Source organism: Antechinus flavipes, chromosome 4 (genome assembly GCF_016432865.1).
Source record: "Antechinus flavipes isolate AdamAnt ecotype Samford, QLD, Australia chromosome 4, AdamAnt_v2, whole genome shotgun sequence".
Lineage (NCBI taxonomy): Eukaryota > Metazoa > Chordata > Mammalia > Dasyuromorphia > Dasyuridae > Antechinus > Antechinus flavipes.
This window is the reverse complement of record NC_067401.1, coordinates 80,758,483-80,784,038: the sequence shown is the minus strand read 5'-3', so window position 1 is coordinate 80,784,038 and position 25,556 is coordinate 80,758,483. Positions and strand designations below refer to the sequence as shown.

Genomic DNA, 25,556 nt, shown 5'->3' with positions numbered 1-25,556 from the left:
AGAGATTTGAACTCAGATCTTCCTTATTTCAAGCCTGGTACTCTATCCATTGCTTACCGTAGAAGGCAGGATTTTATTTGTTTTTCCTTTTCAAATATATTTGTATTATTGATATTTTCTAACTACATGTAAAATAACTTTTAACACTTTTTAAAAATTAAGTTCTAAATTCTCTCTTTCTTCTGCACCTCATTCTTTGAGAAGATAAATAATTCGATATTAATTATACATGTGAAGTCATGCAAAATCTATTTGCCAGATTGTGAAAGAAACACAATACATAAGAAATAAAAATAAAGAATATAAAATAAGTATATCTCACTCAGTATTTGGAATTCATTAGTTCTATCTCTGGAGATAGTATCTTTCATCATGGATCCTTTAGAATTGTCTTGGATCATTGTCTTGATCAAAGTAACCAAGTCTTTCACAAGTTGATTCTTCTTGTTACTAAGAACATTGTTATATCCTAGTTCTGCTCACTTCACTCTGCATCAGGTTCATATAAGTCTTTCTGGTTTTTTTTCCTGAAATCATCCTTTTTATCATTTCTTTTTTTTAAAAATAGCTTTTTATTTTTCCTGAATACATATAAAGATTGTTTCCAGCATTAACCTATGTGAAACTTTTGTGTTCCAAATTTTACTTACCCCCATCTCTATTCCTCTTCCTTTTCTCCTTCCCCTAGACAGCAAGCAATCCATTATAGGTTAAACATGTGCAATTCTTCTAAACATATTTCCATATTTGTTATGCTATAGAAGAAAAATCAGATCAAAATGAAGAAAAAAACCCCAGAAAGGGAAACTGAGAAAAAATACTCAGAGCTGAGAGATGGGTCATCTTATTCATGCCTTGAGGACGGGGTCAGTGAATTGAAGAGTAAAGTATAAGGAGACTAGAAAGGTAGGAGGAGACTAGAATTATAAAGGCTTTTGAATGCCAAGCAGCATCCTGTGTTTGGTCCAGGAGACATTTGGAAGTTACTGGAATTTATTGGGTAGAAGAGAGAAAGGGATGACATGAGCAGAATTTTGCTTTAGGGAAGTTACTTTAGAGATGGAATGGATTGGAGCAAGGCAGGCTGATCCAATTACAAGGTATTGTAATAGTCCATGAGATAGTGAGGGCCTACACTGCAGTGATGGTGATGTCAGAAGAGAGAAGCATATATACATACATACATATATATATATATATACACACACACATATATATACACATATATATATATATATACACATATATATGTATATACATACATACATACATACACACACTGCAGTGGTGGTGATGTCAGAAGAGAGAAGCATATATATGTGTATATATATGTGTGTGTGTAAGAAATAAGTTTGTGAGAGATGTTGCAAAAGTAAAATCAACAGCCCTTAGCAATGGATTGAATATGGGCAGTGAGAATTAATGAGCAGTCTGGGATAACTCTATGCCTATGAACCCAAGGGCCTGGGAGGATGGAGTTGCACTCTACAGTAAGAAGGGAGGTGGCGGTGGGGTTTGAGAAGAGTTTAGGGAGAAAGATAAGCTCTGTTCTGGACATAGTTTAAGATGTCTATTGGACTTCCAATTTGAGATGACTGAAAGGAAGTTGGAAGTATGAGATTGGAGTTCAGCAGAGAGTTTGAAGTAGGATAGGTAGATTTGAGAAATTATCATCATAGATATGCTAATTAAAATCCATGGAAGTTGATGTCATCAGGTGAAGTAGAAATAGAGGGAGAGAGAAGAGAGCCAGCTAGAATCCTGACAATGGACATCTTAAAAGATCCTAAGAGGATTGTGCAAAGGGAATAGAAGGAGTGGTCTAATAGGCAGACAAAGAACCAGGAAAGAGTAGTGTTCTGAAAATTTAGAGAGAAAAGAATATCAAAAAAGTGATCAACAATGTCACAGGCTACAGAGAGGAATTAAGGAGAATGAGAACTGAGAAAAAAAAAACCATTAGATTTGACAACTAAGAGATTGTAAATAATTTAAGAAAGAGAAATTTCAGTAGAATAAGATTGGATGCTGGATTGTAAGAGATTAAGAAGTGAAAGAGAAAGTGGAAGTACTTATTGTAGTTGGTCTTTTCTAGGTGTTTAGTTGCAAAGACAGAAGCAATATGGAATATTAGAATTAAAGAGACTGAGTTTTTTCAGGATAGAAGAGACATGGGACATGTTCTTAGAAAATAAGGTTCTAGACAAGGAGAGAATGAAAATAAATAATAGAGTGGGGGTGGCAGACGGCTATCAGTAAAATATGTGGGAAAATTTTCAGCTGAGAGTTTGAGGATTTTTGAGGAAGAATGAAAAGTTTTGGCAGAGCTGCAGTGGAAGGTGAGTTGATAAAGTTAATGATAAGAATCAATTAAGATAATAGGATTGCTTAATGGCAGTGAGGGCTTAGTTGAGATTGTACAGCATAGTTTGGAGCATTCCCACATATGTAGGAGGGAAGACTGAGTGATGAGAGTATGATTCAAAGTTGAGACTTGACTGGGTGAAATTAGCAATATGAAGAATAGGGACTGAAGAAAGGAAGACATTTAAACATATTTTGTTAGAAATGTCAGTAGTGTCATCATTATTATATTTGTTTGATATCTTATTTTTCCCAGTTACATGGAAAACAATTTTTTCATTTATTTTTAAAACTTTGAGTTCTAGATTTTCTCCCTTCCTCCTTCCCCATCCCCTCACCATTGAGAAGGCCTATGTGAAATTATACAAAACTTTCCCCCAAAGTCATGTTGTGAAAGAAAACAGATCTCTCCCCTTTCCCCCAAAAAAACTCTCAAGAAAAATAAAGTTTAAAAAAAAAAAATATGTGTCTATCTGTGTTCAGACACAGTCTGTTCTTTTTCTGAGTATGGATGGCTTTTTTTTTTTTTTTTGTCTGAGGCACTTGGGGTTAAGTGACTTGCCCAGGGTCACACAGCTAGGAAGTATTAAGTGTCTGAGGTCAGATTTGAACTCTGGTCCTCCTGACTTCAGGGTTGGTGCTCTATCCACTGTGCCACCTAGCTGTCCCATGGATGGAATTTTTCATCATAAGTCCTTCAGAATAGTCTTGGATCATTTTATTACTGAAAATAGCATAGATATTCACTTATCACTCAATATTGCTATTTATACACAGTACATTTCACTTAGCATGTGCTCTTGGAGGATTTTTGATATTTTTCTGAGAGCATCGTGCTCATTATATTTTATAGAACAATAGTATTCCATCATAATAACATACCACAATTTATTGATAGACATCTCTTAAATTTCCAGTTCTTTGCCTTGGGGAAAAAAAAAGCTAATATATTTTTGTACATGTAGGTCCTTTTCCTCTTTTTTCTTTTTTTCTTTTGTTAATAGTCTTTATTGTAAGTGGCTTATAAAGTGAGTCTGAAGACCATTCCAAAAAAGGTTTTCCAATTTGAGCAATTGGAGCATGATTGAAATGAGTAAATAACTTCCAATAAAGGCTATTGAAGTAGGTAATAGATAATACTCAAAAAGCCCCACCATTATAATTATGGAATGTATGAAGACAAAAGAGCTAGGAGTTTGAAGGAGGAAAAGTGTAGAAATAAAGGCTATGTGTAGTCTCCATATGTTTTTCTTATTTGTCTTATTAACATGTCTTTTCATTTGATAGTTACTGAAACATATTGTGAATTTTTTTACTTCCCCAACCCCAGAATTCTGTTTTCTACCAACTCTACTATCTACCAGTCTACATCTAATGAAATTATAGTACAATAAAAAAAGTTTGACTGCCCTGTGGAATTTTTGTAACAAATTATGATCCAAAAAAAAAAAAAAGTAAAATGTGATTTACAAATAAAAATAATCTGCTGGTTTGGAACCTATTCTTTCCCTTGGGTTTTTGTTTTTTCTATAGAAAAAGTCTTCAAAAAATATGGTAATAATATTCCAGAATTAATTTTAGTGTATTGTCAGATCATTGACTTGCTAGAGCAGAAATCAAAATCAACATTGAATTTGAAGAATAAAAATGAGAAGATTTTTTTTTGCTACTTTATTCTTTGTCATTTAATAAAGACCCCTTTTCTGAGGTGAAAAAGGAGATAAATATTTTCAAATAAAGGTGATAAATAAAATATATATTACTGGAAAAGTAGATAGGTTGGTCATAGAGCAAAATGAAGAATTATAAATAAGTTATATGTTTCATTATGGAAGATTTGTAAGAGGAAATGGTCACAGCATAGAAAAGGGTGGGTAAGTTTTAAACTATGTTATTGTAGTGCCCACATTGCTAAAATTTTGGATCTTTTTTCATTGAGGGCATTATTTAGGATGGATAAGCAAACAATTATCAATTTTGATTTTTATGATATGTTTTATAAAAACTTGTAGGTTTTAAGTTAATACTAATAAAACATTATTTTAGCTTAGGAATTTTGAATATTTATATAAGTTTTACAAAACTATTTGGTTTTTTTAAAAAGGCACTTCACTTAGGAAACTGAATTTCAAATAATTTCTATTTCATTTTCTAGAAATTCACAGCAACAATGTCAACACCAGACAAGAAAGCTTCACAGAAGATTGGCTTCCGTCTACGTAACCTTCTCAAACTTCCTAAAGCGCACAAGTGGTGTATATATGAATGGTTCTATTCAAATATAGATAAGTACGTGTTATGTTTTACACTAATTTGAACTATAAATTCAAATTTTTTTAAACATTAAAAATTGGAATTTTATCTATAGATATTTTGTCCTTAGCATCATTCTTTTTTAGATAAAATAATTTTAAAAAATATGCGTAGTACGGCACTATGCTATATCCTTCCCCTCTTAAATAAAATTTTCTGTTTTCTCAAATCAACCATGTGCTTTAACCATAGTTTGACATTTTTCTCTCCCTTTCTGAGAAAGGAATTTCAGGATCTGTTGTTAAAGTGAATTTTTTTTTAATATGCTTTTTTAAAGGACAAAAAATGTAGATACTCAAAACTGAATATTCTTTTAATTCTTCAAAGACAGATTACTATCTGCAGTGAAAAGTCTATTTTCTTAGGGTTTTATGTAAGTTTGTTGGTAGACATAATTGGTGATAAAAATTATTAGATAGCATTTTTTTCTTTTAATATTTTATTTTATTTTATAATAACTTTATATTGACAGAATCCATGCCAGGGTAATTTTTTTACAACATTATCCCTTGCACTCGCTTCTGTTCCGATTTTTCCCCTCCCTCCCTCCACCCCCTCCCCTAGATGGCAAGCAGTCCTATATATGTTAGATATGTTGCAGTATATCAGATAGCATTTTGAAAAATAAATTTACTGTTTTCCAAAGAAGTACTTACAGAACTTGCTAATAGGTGTCCTATATATAAATGGGGAAAAAATCCACAAGTATCTGATTGAATTCTGGGTACACATAGAAGAACTATGGGAAAAATACTCACTTGTTAGAAATCTAATTAATCATTTTCTTCTAACTATTCTGATTTACTGGCCACCTACCAGATAAAGTACTTTCACTCTAGTCTGAAACTGAGTCCCATGAAGATTCAGATTTGAATTAAGTTAGGCTCAAAGGATTCACAACTACTTTGTATTATGAAATAGAATGATTTCTGGGCCCAGGTTGGTTCCTAGTTTTAGAGGCTTGTGAGTGAGATGGTTTAACCTTAGAAACTAAGGGGTTTGGGAAAATTATTGAGTAATGGTTTTACCTGTATCACAGAATCCAAATCATAGAATCTCAACTCTATAAAAGAAATGAGTGGCCACTAGTACATAACAAGAATCTTTTCTACAAATATAGTAGCCTTTTCTTGAAGACCTCTAGTACATATGCAAACCTATTCCACTTTTAGAGGGATAACAGAGAGTAGCTCTTGATGTTAAGAGTATTTTTCTTGAATCAGACATAAATATGCTTCTCTAAAACTTGTGATTTTGATTGATTGTGCCTTCTAAGACCAAATAAACAAACTTTTCCCTTCAGATGTTTGAAGAGCATAGCTTCTTCTCTCTTCCCACTTCTGAGTCTTTTCTTTAGCCTAAAGAACCCCAGTTTCTTAAGCTGAAATTTATATAGTAGAATCTCTAGGCCATTACCATTTTGATTAGCCTATCCTGGATATCTTCTGTCCAGCCTTTTCTAAGTTATGACACCCAAAATTTAACACAATTTTATATAATATAATAATATTGGAGCAGACAACAGTAGGGCTATCACTTTCATAATCTTTTTCAATCTGCTTTTCTTTTTTTCCCAATGAAATTTTTTTAATTAAAACTTTATTTTCAAAACAAACATGGGATAATTTTCAAAATTCACCCTTGCAAAATCTTGTGTTCCAAATTTTTCCCTACCTTTCCTCCACTCCCTTCCTTAGACGGCAAGTAATCCAATATATGTCAATCTGCTTTTCTAAATACAACCTAAGATCCTATTAGCATTTTTGTATTATTCATCAACATTAGTAATAATATTTATATAATGTTTATTTTGTACCAGATACTTTCCCAGGCATTTTACCATTGATCTTCATAACAACTTTGGGAGGTAGATACTATCATTATTCCCATTTTACAGTTGAGGAAACTGAGGCAAGCAGAAGTTAATTTACTTGATCAGAATCACACAGCTAGTTATTGTGTAATACCAAATTTGAACTCTGGTCTTCCATCCTGGTGCTCTTTCCATGGCAATACTTAATTTCTTCTTACATTTAATTGCAGGTTCTTCCAAATAAACTGCTGTCAAACCATTTTTCTCCCATCATCTAGTTATGAAGTTGATTGTTTTTAAAACAAGTAAAAGATTTGGGACATTTTCCCATCTTCTGTACATGTCTTTTGAAACTCATATTTGGTTGATAAGTTCCCCAGCATCCTCATTGACCTCTTTAGACAGCTCTCCTTTTTGTTGATCATCAGAATTGTTTTTCCGTGTCTTCATAATATTATTCTTGAGAGCTTCCTATTCCTCATGGGCAGCCCAGACATACAATGCTACTCACATCCCTTTTACTTATCTCATTCAGTAAAACATACTTTTCAAGAGCTGTATTCCAGAATTGAAGAGATTCTACTTAATCTTCTTTTTGAATCCTTGAAATTAGCTTTTCTCAAGTCTGAGCTATATATTAGATTAGATTTGTTTTTCCTTTCCTTTTTTAAAAATAATAATAGATTTTTATTTTTCAAAATACATTCATAGATAATTTTCAACATTCACCCTTGAAAAACTTATTCTTCCTCCCTCCCTATCTCCCCTCACTTCTAGAAAGCAAATAATCTAATATAGGTTAAACATGTGCAATTTTTTCTAAACATATTTTCACATTTATCATGCTGTACAAGAAAAATCAGATCAAAAAGGGGAAAAAATGAGAAAGAAAAAAACAAAGCAAACAACAAGATGAAAATACTATGTTGTGATCCACCAGACCCCATACTCCTCTCTCTGGATGCAGATGGCTGTCTCCATCACAGATTTGTTGGAATTGGCCTGATTTACCTCATTGTTGAGAAGAGCCAAGTCTATCATAATTGATCATTACATAATCTTGTTGTACAGTCTTCTCTTGATTCTACTCAGTTCACTTAACATCACTTCATATAAGTCTCTCCAGGCCTTTTGAAATCATCCTGCTGATTGTGTCTTATAATATGATAATATTCTATTACATACATATACCATAATTTATTCATCCATTCTCCAACTGATGGGCATCCATTCAATTTCCAGTTTCTTGGCTCTACAAAGAGGGCTGCTACAAACATTTTTGCACATGTGGGTCCTTTTCACTTCTTTAAGATCTTTTTGGGATAGAAACCAGTAAAAACACTGCTGGATCAAAAAGTATGCACAGTTTGATGGCCCTTTGGGTATAGTTCCTTATTGTTCTTCAGAATGGTTGGATCAGTTCACAATTCCACCAACAATGTATTAGTGTCCCACTTTCCCCACATGCCATCCAGCATTTATCATTACCTTTTCCTTTCATCTTAGCCAATCTGAGAAGTGTGAAGTGGTCTCAAAATTGTCTTAATTTGCATTTCTCTAGCCAATGATTTAGAGCATTTTTTTCTTATGATGGCTTTAATTTTGTCATCTGAAAATTGTCAGTTCTTTCTTTTTTTTTTTTTTTAATTTAAATTTTATTTTATTTAATAATAACTTTGTATTGACAGAATCCATGCCAGGGTAATTTTTTACAACATTATCCCTTGCACTCGCTTATGTTTCGTTTTTTCCCCTCCCTCCCTCCACCCCACCCCCCCAAGATGGCAAGCAGTCCTATATATGTTAAATATGTTGCAGTATATCCTAGATACAATACATATTTGCAGAACCGAACAGTTTTCCTGTTGCACAGGGAGAATTGGATTCAGAAGGTAAAAATAACTCGGGAAGAAAATCAAAAATGCAAATAGTTCACATTCGTTTCCCAGTGTTCCTTCTTTGGGTGTAGCTGTTTCTGTCCATCATTTATCCATTGAAACTCAGTTAGGTCTCTTTGTCATAGAAATCCACTTCCATCAGAATACATCCTCATACAATATTGTTGTTGAAGTGTATAATGATCTCCTGCTTCTGCTCATCTCACTTAGCATCAATCCATGTAGGTCTCTCCAAGCCTCTCTGTATTCATCCTGCTGGTCATTCCTTACAGAGCAATAATATTCCATAACATTCATATACCACAATTTACCCAGCCATTCTCCAATTGATGGGCATCCATTCATTTTCCAGTTTCTAGCCACTACAAACAGGGCTGCTACAAATATTTTGGCACATACAGGTCCCTTTCCCTTTTTTAGTATCTTTTTGGGGTATAAGCCCAATAGAAACACTGCTGGATCAAAGGGTATACACAGTTTGATAACTTTTTGGGCATAATTCCAGATTGCTCTCCAGAATGGTTGGATTCGTTCACAACTCCACCAACAATGCATCAGTGTCCCAGTTTTCCCGCATCCCCTCCAACATTCATCATTATTTTTTCCTGTCATCTTAGCCAATCTGACAGGTGTGTAGTGATATCTCAGAGTTGTCTTAATTTGCATTTCTCTGATCAATAGTGACTTGGAACACTCTTTCATGTGAGTGGTAATAGTTTCAATTTCATCATCTGAAAATTGTTTGTTCATATCCTTTGACCATTTATCAATTGGAGAATGGCTTGATTGAAAATTGTCAGTTCTTATCCTTTGACCTTTCTCAATTGAGGAATAGCTTATGTTCTTAAAAATTTGAGTCATTTCTCTATGTATTTTAGAAATGAGGCCTTTATCAGAACCTTCATATATATAAAAAACTTTCCCTAGTTTTCTGCTTCTCCTCTAATCTTGGCTGCATTGGTTTTGTTTGTATAACAACTTATTAATATAATTAAAATTATCCATTTTGCATTTCATAATATTCTCTAGTTCTTCTTTGGCCATTAATTTCTTCCTTCTTCATAGATCTGAGAGGTAGACTATCCCTTGTTCTTCTAATTTACATATAATATCACCCTTTATGTCTATAAATCATAAACCCATTTTGACCTTATCAGTATAAGGTGTTAGGAGTTAATCAATTCAGAATTTCTGCTATACTGTTTTCTAATTTTTCTAGCAATTTTTGTCAAGTAGTGAATATTGGGTTTATCAAACATTAGATTACATATATAGTCATTGACTACTGTGTTTTGTGAACCTAACCCAACCTATAACTTATCCATTATCCTATTTCTTAGCCAGTACCAAATGGTTTTGATGACTGCGCTTTATAATAGTTTTAGGTCTGGTACAGCTTCCTTTCCTTTTTTTAATCACAAATTTTCAAATGATGTGGTCACTTCACCACAAACAAACAAAATGATGTGGTCAATTTCATCATAATGTGCTACTTTCCCCCTCCCCTTTTTTTGGTAAGAATTATAGTGGTTTTCCTTCTTGGTTACTCTTCTTTATAAGATCAATTTAGGAGAACCAATGATGAAAAATGCTACCTATCTCCTGTCAAAAAGGTGATGAACTTATATTCAGAATGAAGAACATGTTTTTGGACATGGCCAGTGTGAAAGTTGGTTTTGCTTGTCAGTGCTTGTTTCAGAGTTTTCTTTTTCTGTTTTCTTTTCCCCCCCATGGGATTGTGGGAAAATGGGAGGGAGAAAAAATGTTTCATAATTGTAAACAAATTTAATTTAAAAAAAAAGAACCAAGTTATAAATAAGTCAATAAATAGGTAAGTTTTGCTTTGGGAAGAGAATTTTATTCAGATATCTTTGTATTCTTAGCATCTATCATAGTAGCTATTCTAGAAGTTACTTAATTAATGTTGTATGGAATTAAATGTCCAGGAAGTTTTAAGTTCCCTGTTGTAGAGGGCCAGTATTGAATAAGTCCATGTACAGGAAGAGCCCAGTGTAGGTATCACTTGCTCTTTGTAAGGGCACCCAGTTCAAAGCCCTGGCTAATTATCTTCCCTGACAGTGATGAGAGACATGATTGAGATAAATTTAAGATAATTTGGTGCATGTAATTGGAACAAGACATCACAAATGATGCAATTTATGACTTTGTTAGATAAATTGTTTCTACTAGTTGCTTCAATTTATGACTGTCAGTTTATTACTGCTAGTTACTATTTAATGTTAATGTCAAACTGGAATGTTGGAAATGATATATACCTGTAACCTTGGAATGTACACTAAGTATACTGAAAAAGTTTAGTATTATTGCAATATTAGTTTAGAGAGTATATAAAGCTTGGCTCTCAGATCAATAAACAAGACTGCTTGACATAATCTTGCCTGGCTTGTGGAAATTGATAACCATACTCTTCCTATTCATTGAAGCTAGACTCCAATACACTGTGACTATTATATTATTCTTCTGTGCCAGATTTGTGATTTGTTTTCCAAACTCATTCATTTCCATTTTCTGTCTGGAGATCTATAGAGTAATTTGGTACCACTTCTATTTTATTTCCACTGATTTTCATACAAGTTCCTTTTTTTCCTGCTTTCTCCTATTCTTGCTCCTCTCACAAGTATTTTTTTTTAATAGATAGTGCTACTCCTAAATCTTTTTAATCTATCATTCATTCTTCATATATATATATATATATATATATTCTAATGTCCTATGCAATGTTGTGTATTCATGGCCCCTGACTGCTGCCATGAAACAGGAAAAAGAGTCTTCTGTTTCTTCTGAGACCAAGTTTATTCTAAATTATAAATTTTGAAGTATTCTGTATAAGTTTTTTTGTGGTTCTTGTTTTCTTGTTTTCCTGACTATTTATATCATTTTGCTTTGTTTCATGTAAGTCTTTATCCACGTTTTTCTATATTCATCTTGTACATCATTTTTTTACTGTACAGTAATATTTTATGTATCACAGTTTGCTTAATCCTTCCCCCAATTGATGAGCATCTCCCCTGTTTACAGTTTTTTCCTTCCACAAGAAATGTAGCTATAAAAATTTTGGTATATTTGGAGCTTTTTTTTTTTTTTATGGACCTCATTGAAGCCTTAGAAGAATCTTTTGGTCAGAGAACCCAAGTATTTTAGTTATTTTACTCATAATATTCCAAATTGTTTTCTAGACTGAAAAGATCAATTTAAGGTTCTACCAATAATGTATTAGTGTGCCTGTCTTTCTAAAATCTCTCCAACATTGACTATTCCCACCTTTTGTCATTTTAGCCAACTTAATTGATTTTGAAGTAAATTTCCTTGTTGTTGTGATTTGCATTTTTCTTATTATTAATGATTTGATTTATTATTTATTAACAATAACTTTTTAAAAAATAAACATTTATTAAGCACTTACTATGTGCCAGGCATTGTGCTAATAAGCACTAGTGATAGAAATACAAATAAAAAGAAAGACAGTATCTGCCATCAAGGACTTCACATTCTAATGGGAAAATATAGTATATAAAAGGAAAAGGAAATGGAAAGAAAGAAAAGAACAGGAGGAGTACCTTCATGGAGGATGGAGGGAAACTAGAATTCTAGAGAGAGAGAAATAAACCAGGAAAAGAATGAGAGATAGCTGGCCTGGGCTCTTCCCCAAAATGTAAGCCTTGGAAAATCCAGGGTGAGAAGGGGGTGGAAAGGGTGGTAAAGTCTGGAGAGTCTGAAGCAGAGCTGAGGAAGAAATGGTTGTTAGTAGTCTGCAGTTCTTATTTTGAAAACAATTTCTTCATCATCCTTTGACCACTTAAATGTTGGAAAATTGCTTTTGGTCATATATATATTGCTATTAATTTTCTATATATTTAAACTTTATCTGTTAATTACAATTTGTGTGTTTTGCATCAACATGTAAGGCTAGTAATTATTAATGAATGCTTTCTTGGATTTTTGTCTCTTGTTAATTTCTTGGCATCTTTATCAAATCCCTGTTATCCTTGCCTTGTAGTTTCTCTCTGTGATATCTATTTTGGTGAGAGACAGACACTGTGAGCTTGTGTATGCATATATGTATGGATATAGATAGAGATCTCTCTTTCTTTTTCATTTAAAGTTACTTAATAATCATTGTATATTAACTGCTACCTATATGGCAGTCACTGTGCCAAGCATGGGGCATTTAAATAAGACAGTCCCTACCCTCAGGGAGCTTACAATCTAATGAGGAATGTATGCATAAAAGAAAACTAAAAAAAGGGAATGGGTAAGGAAATGGGGAGAGGGCTAGTAGAGCTGTCAAAGTATTCCAAAAATGAGTGCAGCCCTCTCCAAAATGGAGGTTTTTAAAGCTCTACCTTTCAAATCAAATTAATTAATTCTTGTAAAATGAAGAAATTTTCCAATGATGAATTATGATGGGGCAGTCAGAATATTCCAAAGTGAGTGAAGCCCATGGGAAAAGCCTTTGATTAGATTTATAGGATTGCTGGCAAGAATAATTTTTACCAGTTCTTTCTCTTAAGTACACTTTATCATGAGTTAAGATCACATAATTCCTACATTTTAAGTCTTATTCCAGAACTACAAATTAATTTCTAAGGTATCATTTTTTAAAATTATAGCTTTTTATTTACAGTATATATGCATGGGTAATTTTTCAGCGAACCCTTTGTTCCAATTTTTCCCCTCCTTCCCCCTACCAAGGCCCTCCCCCAGGTGACAGGTTGACCAATACATGCTAAATATGTTAAAGTATAAGTTAAATACAATATATGTATACATGTCCATACAGATATTTTGCTGTACAAAAAGAATTGGACTTTGAAACAGTATACAATTAACCTGTGAAGGAAATCAAAAATGCAGGCGGACAAAAATAGAGCGATTGGGAATTCTATGTAGTGGTTCATACTCATTTCCCAGAGTTCTTTCTCTGGGTATAGCTGGTTTGGTTCAGTACTGCTCTATTGGAACTGATTTGGTTCATCTCATTGTTGAAAAGGGCCACATCCATCAGAATTGATCATCATATAATATTGTTGTTGAAGTATATAATGATCGCCTGGTCCTGCTCATTTCACTCAGCATCAGTTCACATAAGTCTCTCCAGGCCTTTCTGAAATTATCCTGCTGGTCATTTCTTACAGAACAATAATATTCCATAACATTTATATACCATAACTTATTCAGCCATTTTCCAATTGATGGGTATCCACTCAGTTTCCAGTTTCTAGCCACTACAAACAGGGCTGCCACAAACATTTTGGCACATACAGGTCCCTTCCCCTTTTTTAAGATCTCTTTGGGATATAAGCCCAGTAGTAACACTGCTGGATCAAAGGATATGCACAGTCTGATAACTTTTTGAGCATAGTTCCAAATTGCTCTCCAGACTGGCTGGATGTATTCATAATTCCACCAACAATGTATCAGTGTCCCTGTTTTCCCACATCCCCTCCAACATTCCGCATTATCTTTCCCTGCCATTCTAGCCAATCTGACAGGTGTGTATGGTATCTCAAAGTTATCTTAATTTGCATTTCTCTGATTAATAATGACGGAGCATCTTTTCATATGGCTAGAAATAGTTTCAATTTCTTCATCTGAGAATTGTCTGTTCATATCCTTTGACCATTTATCAATTAAAGAATGGCTTGATTCCTTATAAATTAGAGTCAGTTCTCTATATATTTTGGAAATGAGGCCTTTATCAGAACTTTTAACTGTAAAAATGTTTCCCCAGTTTATTGTTTCCCTTTTAATCTTGTCTGCATTAGTTTTGTTTGTACAAAAACTTTTCAATTTGATATAATCAAAATTTTCTATTTTGTGATCAATAATGATCTCTAGCTCTTCTTTGGTCATAAATTTAAGGTATCATTTTCTTAACCAATTATTCACCTCCCAAATCTACCCTTCCACTGTGAAACTTTTAGTTTCTACGGGACATAGTAATGGAAACTTTTCTAGTAATAATCTGAGTTTTCAGTTTTCCTACCCAAAAGGTAGGAATTCCTTCCTAGGAAAAAGGAAGCAATTCCACTGGGAATTGCTAAGGGCCATTCAAAACTGGAACTATTTATTAATCATCCATATTCCTCGGTTTCTAGGACTGACTTAATTTGCTATAGGGATTCCCCTTTATGTGCTCTGCAGTCAAGCCAAAATATACTTGTTTCTAAATATTACATGCCACACTTCATCTCTTGTCTGTGCCTTAGCAAAGGCTGTCTCCTCTACCCAGAATGCCCCCCTCCTTTCCATTGCAGCTTAGCTTAAGCCACGCTATCCTAGGAGACCTTTCCTGTTCCTCTCAGCTTATAGTGCTCTCTTCCCCCCAGCTCCCCAAAAGTACTTCTGCTTATATCTTCATTTGCTATTATATTTAGACGTGGACATATTTTTAACTTTAATAAAATATAAGCTCCACAAAGTCAGGACCTGTTTCTTTTTTGTTTTTGTTTCCCCAATACCTACCACAGTACCTGTGTATTAAGTGAAGACTTGTTAAACAAGTAAATAGTTGTTGATTAACTGGACGTCAAGCAGTTTTGAAGTTGACTCCTCACATCTAGGGATTTCATTGATTTCATAACTAATCTAAGGCATGATCCTTAAATCAAAAAACTGTATACTTTCTGCAGGGGCACACATGAAATATATTTATAGTTAATTTTAAATTAGTAGTCTGGTCTAGGAAGCAGCTAGGTATTGCTCAGTGGATCGAGCCTTAAACTTGGAGTCAGGAAGACCTGAATTCAAATCCATCCTCAGCCGCTTACTAGTTACGGGACCTTCCTAAGTCATATAACCTCTCTTGTCTTAATCCACTGGAGAAGGAAATGGCAAACTACTTCATTGTCTGTGCCATGAAAACTCCAGGGAAAGGTGACCCAGAGAGATCATTAAAGAGCAGAAATTGAACCTGGTCTGTCATGGTATCTCCTTTGTTAATATTGCAATTCCTGGGCAGCTTTGGAGTTGAACATAACAAATGCCAGTGACTAATAGAGCTTAAAGAATAGCATTTGGGGTAATTTATTCAGACACTTTCTTTGCCAAGTGATCCTGAAGTAAGTCTCACGAACTCTGCCTCTCCTCATCTGACAAATGAGCAGCTGCCTCTCATAGTTGTTGTGAGCATCAAATGAGTTATTCCTAAGTGCTTCTCAAATCTTAACACACTGCATAATGCTAGTTATTGTTATTAATAACATAGAAACGGTAGCAATAGCAGTTATTTTTATAATGAAAAGTTTAGCATTTAACCAACAGAATGTTCCTAGAAAGAGTATGCTTTTAATTCATTTTAAGAAAATAGCCAATTACTCAACTTATTAAAATACCACCTTTGTTTTAACAGACCGCTATTTGAAGGAGATAATGACTTTTGTGTCTGTCTGAAAGAATCTTTTCCTAATCTGAAGACCCGAAAGCTAACAAGAGTGGAATGGGGAAAAATTAGACGACTAATGGGAAAACCACGGAGGTAAAAATATAGTTGTGATTTTTTGTTTAGTTTTAAATTTATTAGTTATTATTATAACTGTTATGTGTAATGATCCACACCATACTACTAACTTTAAGATTATATGTTCTTATCTGCTAAATGTTTTATTAACTTTAGCTTAAATATTACAAGTAACATTATGAGAACTCCTGACAAAAGATTACCTTGATATATGATGCTACCTATTACTAACTTTTCTGGAGTTCTTTATCTTCCGAAGAACTTTGATTTAACCTTTCCCACAAGTAACTTTTTTCATTTTACTCTTCTAAATACCTTAAGTGAATCTTAACTTTTTATGGTACAATTTTTTTTTTTAAGTAGGAAAATTTTATGCTAATTTTATTGTTTTTGGAAGCTTTAATCCTTATTGTTTTGTTGTATTATCCATAAAGAGTTATTGTACATAGAAATTTCTCCATATAACTAGGGGGAAACTGAAGTCTATTAGATTTGGCTAATTAAGGTACAGTTTGGCTTTCTTAAATTGTGCATCAGAAGTACAGACATAAATTTTTGTTGTAGTTTTTTTTTTTTTTTGCAAAGCAATTGGGATTAAATGACTTACCCAAGATCACTCAACTAGTAAGTGTTAAGTGCCTGAGGGCCAGATTGGAACTTAAGTCCTCCTGATTCCAGGGCCACTGCTCTATCCATGCATCATCTAATTACCCCAGATATAAATTTTATAATATTTTGTCAATTTGTTAATGTTTTATTATTATTCTTTGTCTTCAAAAATATTTACAGAAACACCTTTTTTCTTTCTTTCTTTTCTGTCTCTCTTCCCTATCTGTCTCTCTCTGTCCCTCAAATATTTTGAAGTAAAAGTGTTGTGGAATTAGTTAACTTGTTCAATGAATAGATCTCTGAACCTGAAATTAGGAAGACCTGAGTTGAAATCCTTAAAGCCTCAGTTATTTATTAGCTGTACCATCCCAGGCAAGTCACTTATAACCTCCATTTTCTCTTCTGTAAAATGAAGATACTAATAGCAACTCCTTCCCAGGATTTTGTGGAGATCAAATGAAATAATATCTGTAAAATGCTTTGTAAATTCTAAATCTCCACATATTATTTACTTATTCATTTTATTCATTCACTTATCTATCTACCTATTTATATGCTTATATTTTTGGCTGATGTAATTGGGGTTAAGTGACTTGCCCAGGGTCACACAGCTAGGAAGTATTAAGTGTTTGAGGTCAGATTTGAACTCAAGTTTTCCTGACTTTAAGGCTGGTGCTCTATTCATTGTGCTAGCTGCCCATTTTCCATATATTAATATGAAATTAATATCACTTCCACATTAACTACTTTCATATTAACCCACATGATCTGCCTTCTTGTTCCTTTATTGTCTGCTGTCATCATTCTTATCAGTTTTGTTAATACCACTTCATAGCATTATCAGGCCACCATATCCCCTCTTTCTTTTGGGTGTGTTCTTATGAGTATAAAGTTGAATCATTTGCCTCTCTACCACTAATAGTAAGATTCATTGTTTTTTGAGTTTACCAAAGTATTTGAGCATAGGAGGCAGCCAGACTGTAGACACAGAAGAATTACTTAAAATTTTAATTTTTATTTCAGATAAAACATTTCATACTTTTTAAATACGATGAATTTTTCTTTTGATTCTAACAGTATGATGTAAGTGTATTTATGACCCCTCACTCCTGAAAGACATAGCACAATTTTTTTGAAAAGAAAACTGAAGTAGGCATTTTAGACTTCAAATCAAATGATGTTGGATAAATCACTTTCCTGCTTTAAATTATATAAAAAATATAGATGATCCTTATGCCTAGCCTGTTTATTGCTCAACATAGTGAGATAATGGCTTTGTTTTGTTTTTTTGCTGAGGCAATTGGGGGTTAAGTGACTTGCCCAGGATCATACTGCTAGGAAGAGTTATGTGTCTAAGATCAAATTTGAACTCAGATCCTCCTGACTTTAAGGCTGGAGCTCTATCCACTGCACCACCTAGCTGCCTCAGAGATAGCTGTTTTTAAAGACCTTAAAAGTGCCTTTTAAATATGAAAGGTCATTCTTTTTGTGAATGAAGTTGAACATGAGGCCTAATAAGGACATGTTTAATTCAGAATTTGAATTAAATAAGCAGGATTCAATTTAGCTAACCTAATGATGTATCCTAGGTGTTCTTCTGCATTTTTTGAGGAGGAACGAGCAGCATTAAAGCAGAAACGGCAAAAAATTCGGCTCCTACAACAAAGGAAGGTTGCAGATGTGTCCCAGTTTAAAGATCTTCCAGATGAGATTCCTCTCCCCTTGGTTATTGGGACAAAAGTCACAGGTAAGAGAGAAGTAGATCCTCCATACTCCAAAAAAGAGATTATCTGAAAATGTATTAGGAAGAACATGAGCTGAGCAGCTATTTACAAATTAAAAGCTAAAGCTCACAAATTTGGTGATACTTATTGAAGACAGACTACTTCATTTCAGACACACATGATTTTTAATTATCAAGAAAAAATTATAATCATTTATCAATTTTCTTGGAGGTAATGTTCATAGAAAGTAAAATGTGCAAATATTGATACTGATACATTGAACCTATGGGAAATTTTTCCACAGCTACCAAAAATTTAATCTTTCACTAGAAATTCCTGAAAATACACTTTTATGCATACAATTCTTTTTTTTTTCATATGTCCAAATTTACTTATTATTATTATTATTATTATTATTATAACTTTTTATTGACAGAATCTATGCCTGGGTAATTTTTTTTACAACATTATCCCTTGCACTCACTTCTGTTCCGACTTTTGCCCCTCCTTCTTTCACCTCCTCCCCCAGATGACAAGCAGTCCTATACGTGTTGAATATGTCACTGTATATCCTAGATACAATATATGTGTGCAGAACCAAACAGTTCTCTTGTTGCACAGGAAGAATTGGATTCAGAAGGTTAAAAAATAACCTGGGAAGAAAAACAAAAATGCAAACAGTTTACATTCATTTCCCAGTGTTCTTTCTTTGGGTGTAGCTGCTTCTGTCCATTCTTGATCAATTGAAACTGAGTTAAATCTTTGTCGAAGAAATCCACTTCCATCAGAATACATCCTCATATAGTATCATTGTTGAGGTATATAATGATCTCCTGGTTCTGCTCATTTCACTCAGCATCAGTTCATGTAAGTCTCCCAAGCTTCTCTGTATTCATCCTGCTGGTCATTTCTTACAGAATAATAATATTCCATAACGTTCATATACCACAATTTACCCAGCCATTCTCCAATTGATGGGCATCCATTCAATTTCCAGTTTCTAGCCACTACAAACAGGGCTGCCACAAACATTTTGGCACATACAGGTCCCTTTCCCTTCTTTAGTATCTCTTTGGGGTATAAGCCCAGTAGAAACACTGCTGGATCAAAGGGTATGCAGTTTGATAACTTTTTGAGCATAGTTCCAAATTTATGCATACAATTCTTTATAACAACATATTAATTCTGACAATGTGCACTTTCCTAATGCAGTAACCACAAAATAATCCATAAAATGCAGTATACAAAATAAAATTGGCAACATACAAAATGTTTTCTCACTAGTAATTCCCTAGAATTTTGTGGCCTTTTATGCTAACATCTCAATTTAAAAAAACAACTTTGATTTCAGATAATATTAACTTTTCAAGCACACAAAATCTAATTAATTAATTAATCTATAATTAATACTATGCGGCAAATAAAATTGTCAAAATGAAAACAGTTTTTAACTTCCATCTTGCCTTTCACTGTGTCATATCATATCATAAGAAGATTGTATGATTTCCTGTACTGCTGAAAACCTCTCTACCCTGGCCATTCTGAAAACCTAGAAGAATGTTTCTGGGCCTTTAATGGTTGCGTCACAAGTTGCCAAGATTGATAAGGTCGTAACATCATCTTTGACACTGACTTTCATGCCTGGTGGATGGCATTGGAAACCATGAGGATCTTACCAGTTTCAAATAATCTATTAGTGACATTTGCTTCACATACTATTTGAGGTCCTTAAGGGTCTTCTAGCTGACAGTAGCTGTAACTATTCCAGCAAGAAGTTTATCTAGTAACTTGATTTTCTTATTAAGCCACATCACTGACTCTACACCCTTGTGCTTAGAGTCCAAAGGATTTGCACTACACTTTAGGGGCATAATTGCAACACAAAACTTAATTTTAAAAACAAACAATAAAACTAAGCATTAGATGCACAAGGAGCTCTTTATAACAATAGGGTGAACAAAACCAATGAAGTGCCTAGTAGGATACCAACTACTACTCCACAAACTTGTATGCATTTTCTTTTTCATTTTTTCTCTACTTTGCATAACTGCGAATGTGAACAATTACCATTATTAAAGTGAAAATGAGATTACAAACAAAATCATGCAAATGCTTAAAATCATGAAAGTTTAAACATGTGAATATTGAGGGTTGACTGTGTATTCAATTTATTTCAAAATAAAATTCAAGAAACTAATATTAACTTTAAAATGAAATTTAGAATTTTTTAGCACTTACCAAATCACTCAAGACATTTTAAATAGTTTATAAAATTATTTTAGGTTTTTTCTATCCTGTTATTTTCTAATCCTAATAAATTAAGTTCTAATTAACATATATTTCATTAACAAGTGGTGCTTTCTTAAGGCTTGAAACTAGAAACAATTACTTCCTAGTAGTTGAATAATAAATAGTAAATGATTCAGTTAATTATTCTATTAGTTTAATATAGCTTTGTGCAAATTCCTCTTATGTGTGCCAGTGACTTTGTAGAAGTACCACAAAACATACCCAAGTTGAGTTAAACTATACCATCAAGAGATTAGGAGACAAATATTTGATCTAAGTATATTTGAATAACAATTTAATAAATAACAAGTTTGTTTTTGAGAAGAAAAAATAGGTTAATGATTGCATTGCGATTAGAAAATAGATAGTATTTATCAGAAAGCATTTTCTGAAGGAGATAAATCTGTTGTGTTTTATAAAGAGGTTAAAGAAGTTTCCAGGTAGATATTAGGGAAGGGATTATTCTAGAGGAAAATTGGTTTAGGACAAATTGAACAGAGATTTTTGGGCAAAGGATGAGAATCAGTTATTAATTAGTATGTCATAATGGTTAGAGAATTGTCCAGAGAGACTGGAATACCTGTATTCAAGACCCTGCTCTGCCAAATGCTGACTGTACAACCTGGGACAATTCATCTAATTTCTCAGTACTCTGGGATATAATCTTCAGATGGGATACCTGTTTTGAAAGGACAGGAGGACAAAGAGAAGTGAGAGAAGACAAGGAAGTGTCAATAATGAGTATATGTATACTAAAGATTTGAGATAGGTGTTAGAGGACCCGTCAATCTTAAAATCCAGGATATTGCTGACACTGATCACTCAGTTCAACATAATATTCCATATAGAAAAAGCTCCTTTTAGTACTACTAGAATCTTATAATTTTTGTAGAGACTTATTTCATATTTATAATGAAGATCAAATTTTCATTTGGTTGTATTTGATGCCCACAGTATATTTGAATTCATGGGAAGTTATCAGTGGAACTCTGTTTTACTGTGAAATATCAGACATCATAGCACTCTATATTCTTCTCATATATTTGTATTTTTTCTGTATGTATACTTACAAAAAACATTTGTATTTTTTCTGTATGTGTCTCATGCCTCTGACTAAATTGTAAACTCTGTAAAGTAGATAGGTAGGTCTTTTACCTTCTTTATGTATTTATCCCCCCCAACATCTGCCATAGTTTTCTGCATGTACAGATATTTAATAGGTGTTTGAACTCAACTGAATTGAAAATACATGTGATTGACATAACTAGAAATATATTTTAAACAATTGCATATATTTATCCTATATCTGATTACTTCCTCTAGTCTTGAGGAAGAAGGTAAAGAAGAGAGGGAGAAAAATTTGGAATACAAAGTCTTACAAAAATGAATGTTGAAAACGTATCTTTACATGTATTTGGAAAAATAGAATACTGTTGAAAATTTAAAAAGAAAAAAAAATGCATGTTATTTGCCAGAAGTCATAGGATCACTGATTTAGAGCTCAAGAACTCTTAGAGACCATTTAGGTCAACCATCATTTTGTCCTTTTGTGGCTATTTTATAGTTTGCCACAAAGTAAACTGTATAATTGAGACAAACATGTCATGAATTAATATCAGGATAATTGACTTCCCTTTTTAAAACTAATTTCCATTTTAAAAAAATTTTCTACTACCATCTTTGAAATGGTATTAAATGGTATAAATCATAGTGTATAATTTATATGACTATTTAATGTATAAAATATTTATGTCTAAGTTTTATGTTTAAAGATTCTCTGCGTCCTCCAACCATTATTATATTTTTACTTCTTTTCTCAGCACGATTGCGTGGTGTTCATGACGGCCTCTTTACTGGACAGATAGATGCTGTAGACACACTTAATGCTACTTATAGAGTTACATTTGATAGAGCAGGACTTGGAACCCATACTGTCCCTGATTATGAAGTTCTGGTGAGTAGTTTTTCCAGTATAATTTTGTATGTGACTTTATATTAGTGTATAAAATATTCACAAAAATTATATTTCAAATTTGAGAATGCATGGGAAAAGTGACTAGTGAATTCATAGTCCTGATCTTTGAGACTGCATGGAATTACAGAGATGGAGGGGTAGAGATCAGAGAATCACCTCACTCCTGAAACGCACTTGAACTTTCTATAGTTCCCAAGCTACTTTGGGTGGATAGTTAAGCTCCAGTTGTGTCCCATTAACCAAAATTGGGTTCATATATATGTAAAGGCTATAATGACTTCATGAATATCTTTGAGGATAAAAGTACCTTGTATTTGTGTAGATCCCTCCATTTTAAAAAAATGCTATCCTGTATCTTGTTTCTTATTCTCAGAAATGAGGAACAGTATGGCTTGTTTGGTTTTGCTTATATTTTGCAGATGAGGAAAGTGAGTCATAAAGACAGGTAATACATCCAGAGAGAAGCATTGTGACTTATAGAGTAGGAAGCTGACTTTGGAGCCAGGAAAGCCTGGGTTCAACTTCTGCCCCAGATGCATCCTGGCTATATGACCTTGTGCCATTCACTCGACCTATCGCTGATCTAGGCAGCTCCCTGAGATAGAAAGGCCTGACTTTCATTGATGGGGACTTTCCTTCCAGGGAATTCCCTATTTCAGTGAAATCATAAGTCTAGTTCCTATCTGTATTCCTAATATATCCAAGATATAGAGTTAAATTAGTGGACAGGTTGGGCCCAAGTACAAATCTTCTCACTTAATGGTCAAGTACTCATTGTTTCATGATCATGGTTAATTTGCAACTTTAAATTAATTAATATTTATATTACTATATTATGAACATCTATGATCATTATATTACTTATTCTTCCTTCCCTCCTTATTTCTCTCCCTCCCTCCCTCCCTTCCTTCTTTCCTTCTTTCCTTCCTTCCTCCCTTCCTTCCTTGCTTTTTTGCTAAGGCTATTGGGGGTTCAGTGACTTAGGGTCACACAGTCAGGAAGTGTTAAGTGTCTGAGTCAGGTCTTCCTGACTTCAGGGTTAGTGCTCTATCCACTGTGCCACCTAACTGCCCTATATTACTTACTCAAAAAAAAAAAAAAATCTCCACATTAATGGTCCTTAAAAGTAATTTGAAATGAATTGATTTCAAATAACTAAAATAATTGTAGTTTGCCTTTCTTAGGAATGAACTATCAACAACCTATAGATTATCTACTATCTTCCAAGCATCGTGCTAAGCTTTGGATTACAAAAAAAAGGCAAAAACCAAAAAATCACAATTCAGTCTCTGCTCTTAAGCAGTTTGTGTTATAATTAAGGAAACAACATTCAAACAAGATACAGACTGTTTAAATTGGAAAAAATCTCAGAAGGAAGGCACTAAGATTAAGGAGAATTGGGAAAGGCTTCTTGCAAAAGGGGGATGTTAGTTGAGACTCAAAGAAAGCCAATGATCCAAGCAACTCTCTTAAGTTAAAAATAAATTGCCAGTCTGCTTTGGCAGAGTCTCATATTATTGTAATCACATGTACCCTCCTCCCCAAAAAGATAGTGTAGCTGTTGCTTTTTTTATGCTGCTAAGCATTATGCTGTAAGTTGAAAGATCAATTTTCAGCCTGGTGCTGTATTTAGTTCTTGGTTACAACATTGATAAAAGTCAAGGACATGAATTTGTCTTTTATGAAATAGATTATTTAACCTTTGAAACAAAAAATTGAGAGAAGAAAATAACCATTCATGTTTTCAGAAAGTAAATCATTCTACTTAGCTATTTGGAAGGCTTTACCCTTCTGCTGTTATAGGGAGAAGAGGCTTTGATTATTGCATTTTTAAAAAAATCACTATTATAATTGCTATTATAACATTACAAATCATTAAATTTGTGTTACATATTGTCTTTAAATTTTCCTTTCAAAAAAGGATTTCTTTTATCCATGTAATAGAACTATCAAATATTCTTCCCTAGGCAAAAAACCTCTTTGATTTTCATTAGAAAAATATCTACATCCAAAATTCTGAATAGTGGCATAGAACACCTATGTCAAACTTAAATTTTCTAATGAACTTTTCAGATGTCCTAATCCCCAATCCCATTTTAGTTTATGCAACTTCTTATCTCCAAAAAGTATGGTTTTCAAACTCTTGGAAGTTAAACTTCTAATCTTTGAGATTTAATTTATTGAAAGTATGTTAGCCGATAGCTTATGACCTAAGCATACAGCTTATGACGATAGCATACAGATTACATACTAATATAAATTCTGTGAAACTAAATTAGTGGTAGTATGTTTTGAACTTTAATGGAAATTAACATGAAGTATTTTCCCTCTCTCAAAAGAGTAATGAGCCTCATGAAACAATGCCAATTGCAGCCTTTGGACAAAAACAACGACCTTCTCGATTTTTCATGACTCCACCACGGTTACATTACACTCCTCCTCTCCAATCACCCATTACGGTAAGTGATTTTTTGAAAATTCTGCTGGTGTTTTGTGTTTATGTTGTTGGATTTTAATAATTCAGTGTACGCTATTAATAAAGAATATAGATGATATGTCATAATAAGTTAACCAAATTATTTTATTCAATAATACAAAAATTGAAATTAGTTAGGAAGCACTTAGAAATATTTTCACTGTATTAGGATTTCAGTGACATGGGATTTATTATAATGAAATTTGTTCTATGTCTAAAATACCAAAAATTAAGATAGTTTCTTTTGAGCAGCAAGTTGTCAAATTATCCTTTCCCTTCCCCTTCTCCCCCTCCCCCCCTTTTTTTTTTGGTAGGATAATGATCCTTTATTAGGACAGTCACCATGGAGAAGCAAACTTCCAGGTTCAGATACTGAAACATTAGGTGGTTTTCCCGTGGAATTCCTTATCCAAGTAGTAAGTATTCCTTTAAGTGGGGTGAGCAGCAAATATTTTTTTTCTCAGAGGTTTTATTTTATGATTATTATAACTAAATGTTTTAATGTCATTTCATGCTCAAAATGGTATCAAAATAAATTTATTTTATTGGCTTTTTGGGTCTTTTTGGACAACACATACTAATTCTAAGATCTCTTATTTTAACTTAAGCCTTTAT

General features: G+C 33.3%; 1 protein-coding gene across 2 annotated transcripts in view; it reads left to right on the top strand.

Moving 5' to 3' along the window:
- The window catches only part of LIN9 (lin-9 DREAM MuvB core complex component), an 83,913-nt gene that overhangs the window by 47,106 nt on the left and 11,251 nt on the right, over positions 1-25,556 (top strand). For both annotated transcript variants that reach the window (XM_051993415.1, XM_051993414.1), the window contains 6 exons: positions 4,520-4,653; positions 15,761-15,886; positions 18,067-18,224; positions 22,311-22,444; positions 24,805-24,924; positions 25,256-25,357. In XM_051993415.1, coding sequence (XP_051849375.1) covers positions 4,520-4,653; positions 15,761-15,886; positions 18,067-18,224; positions 22,311-22,444; positions 24,805-24,924; positions 25,256-25,357 — 774 coding nt within the window. The remainder of the gene's footprint in view (positions 1-4,519; positions 4,654-15,760; positions 15,887-18,066; positions 18,225-22,310; positions 22,445-24,804; positions 24,925-25,255; positions 25,358-25,556) is intronic.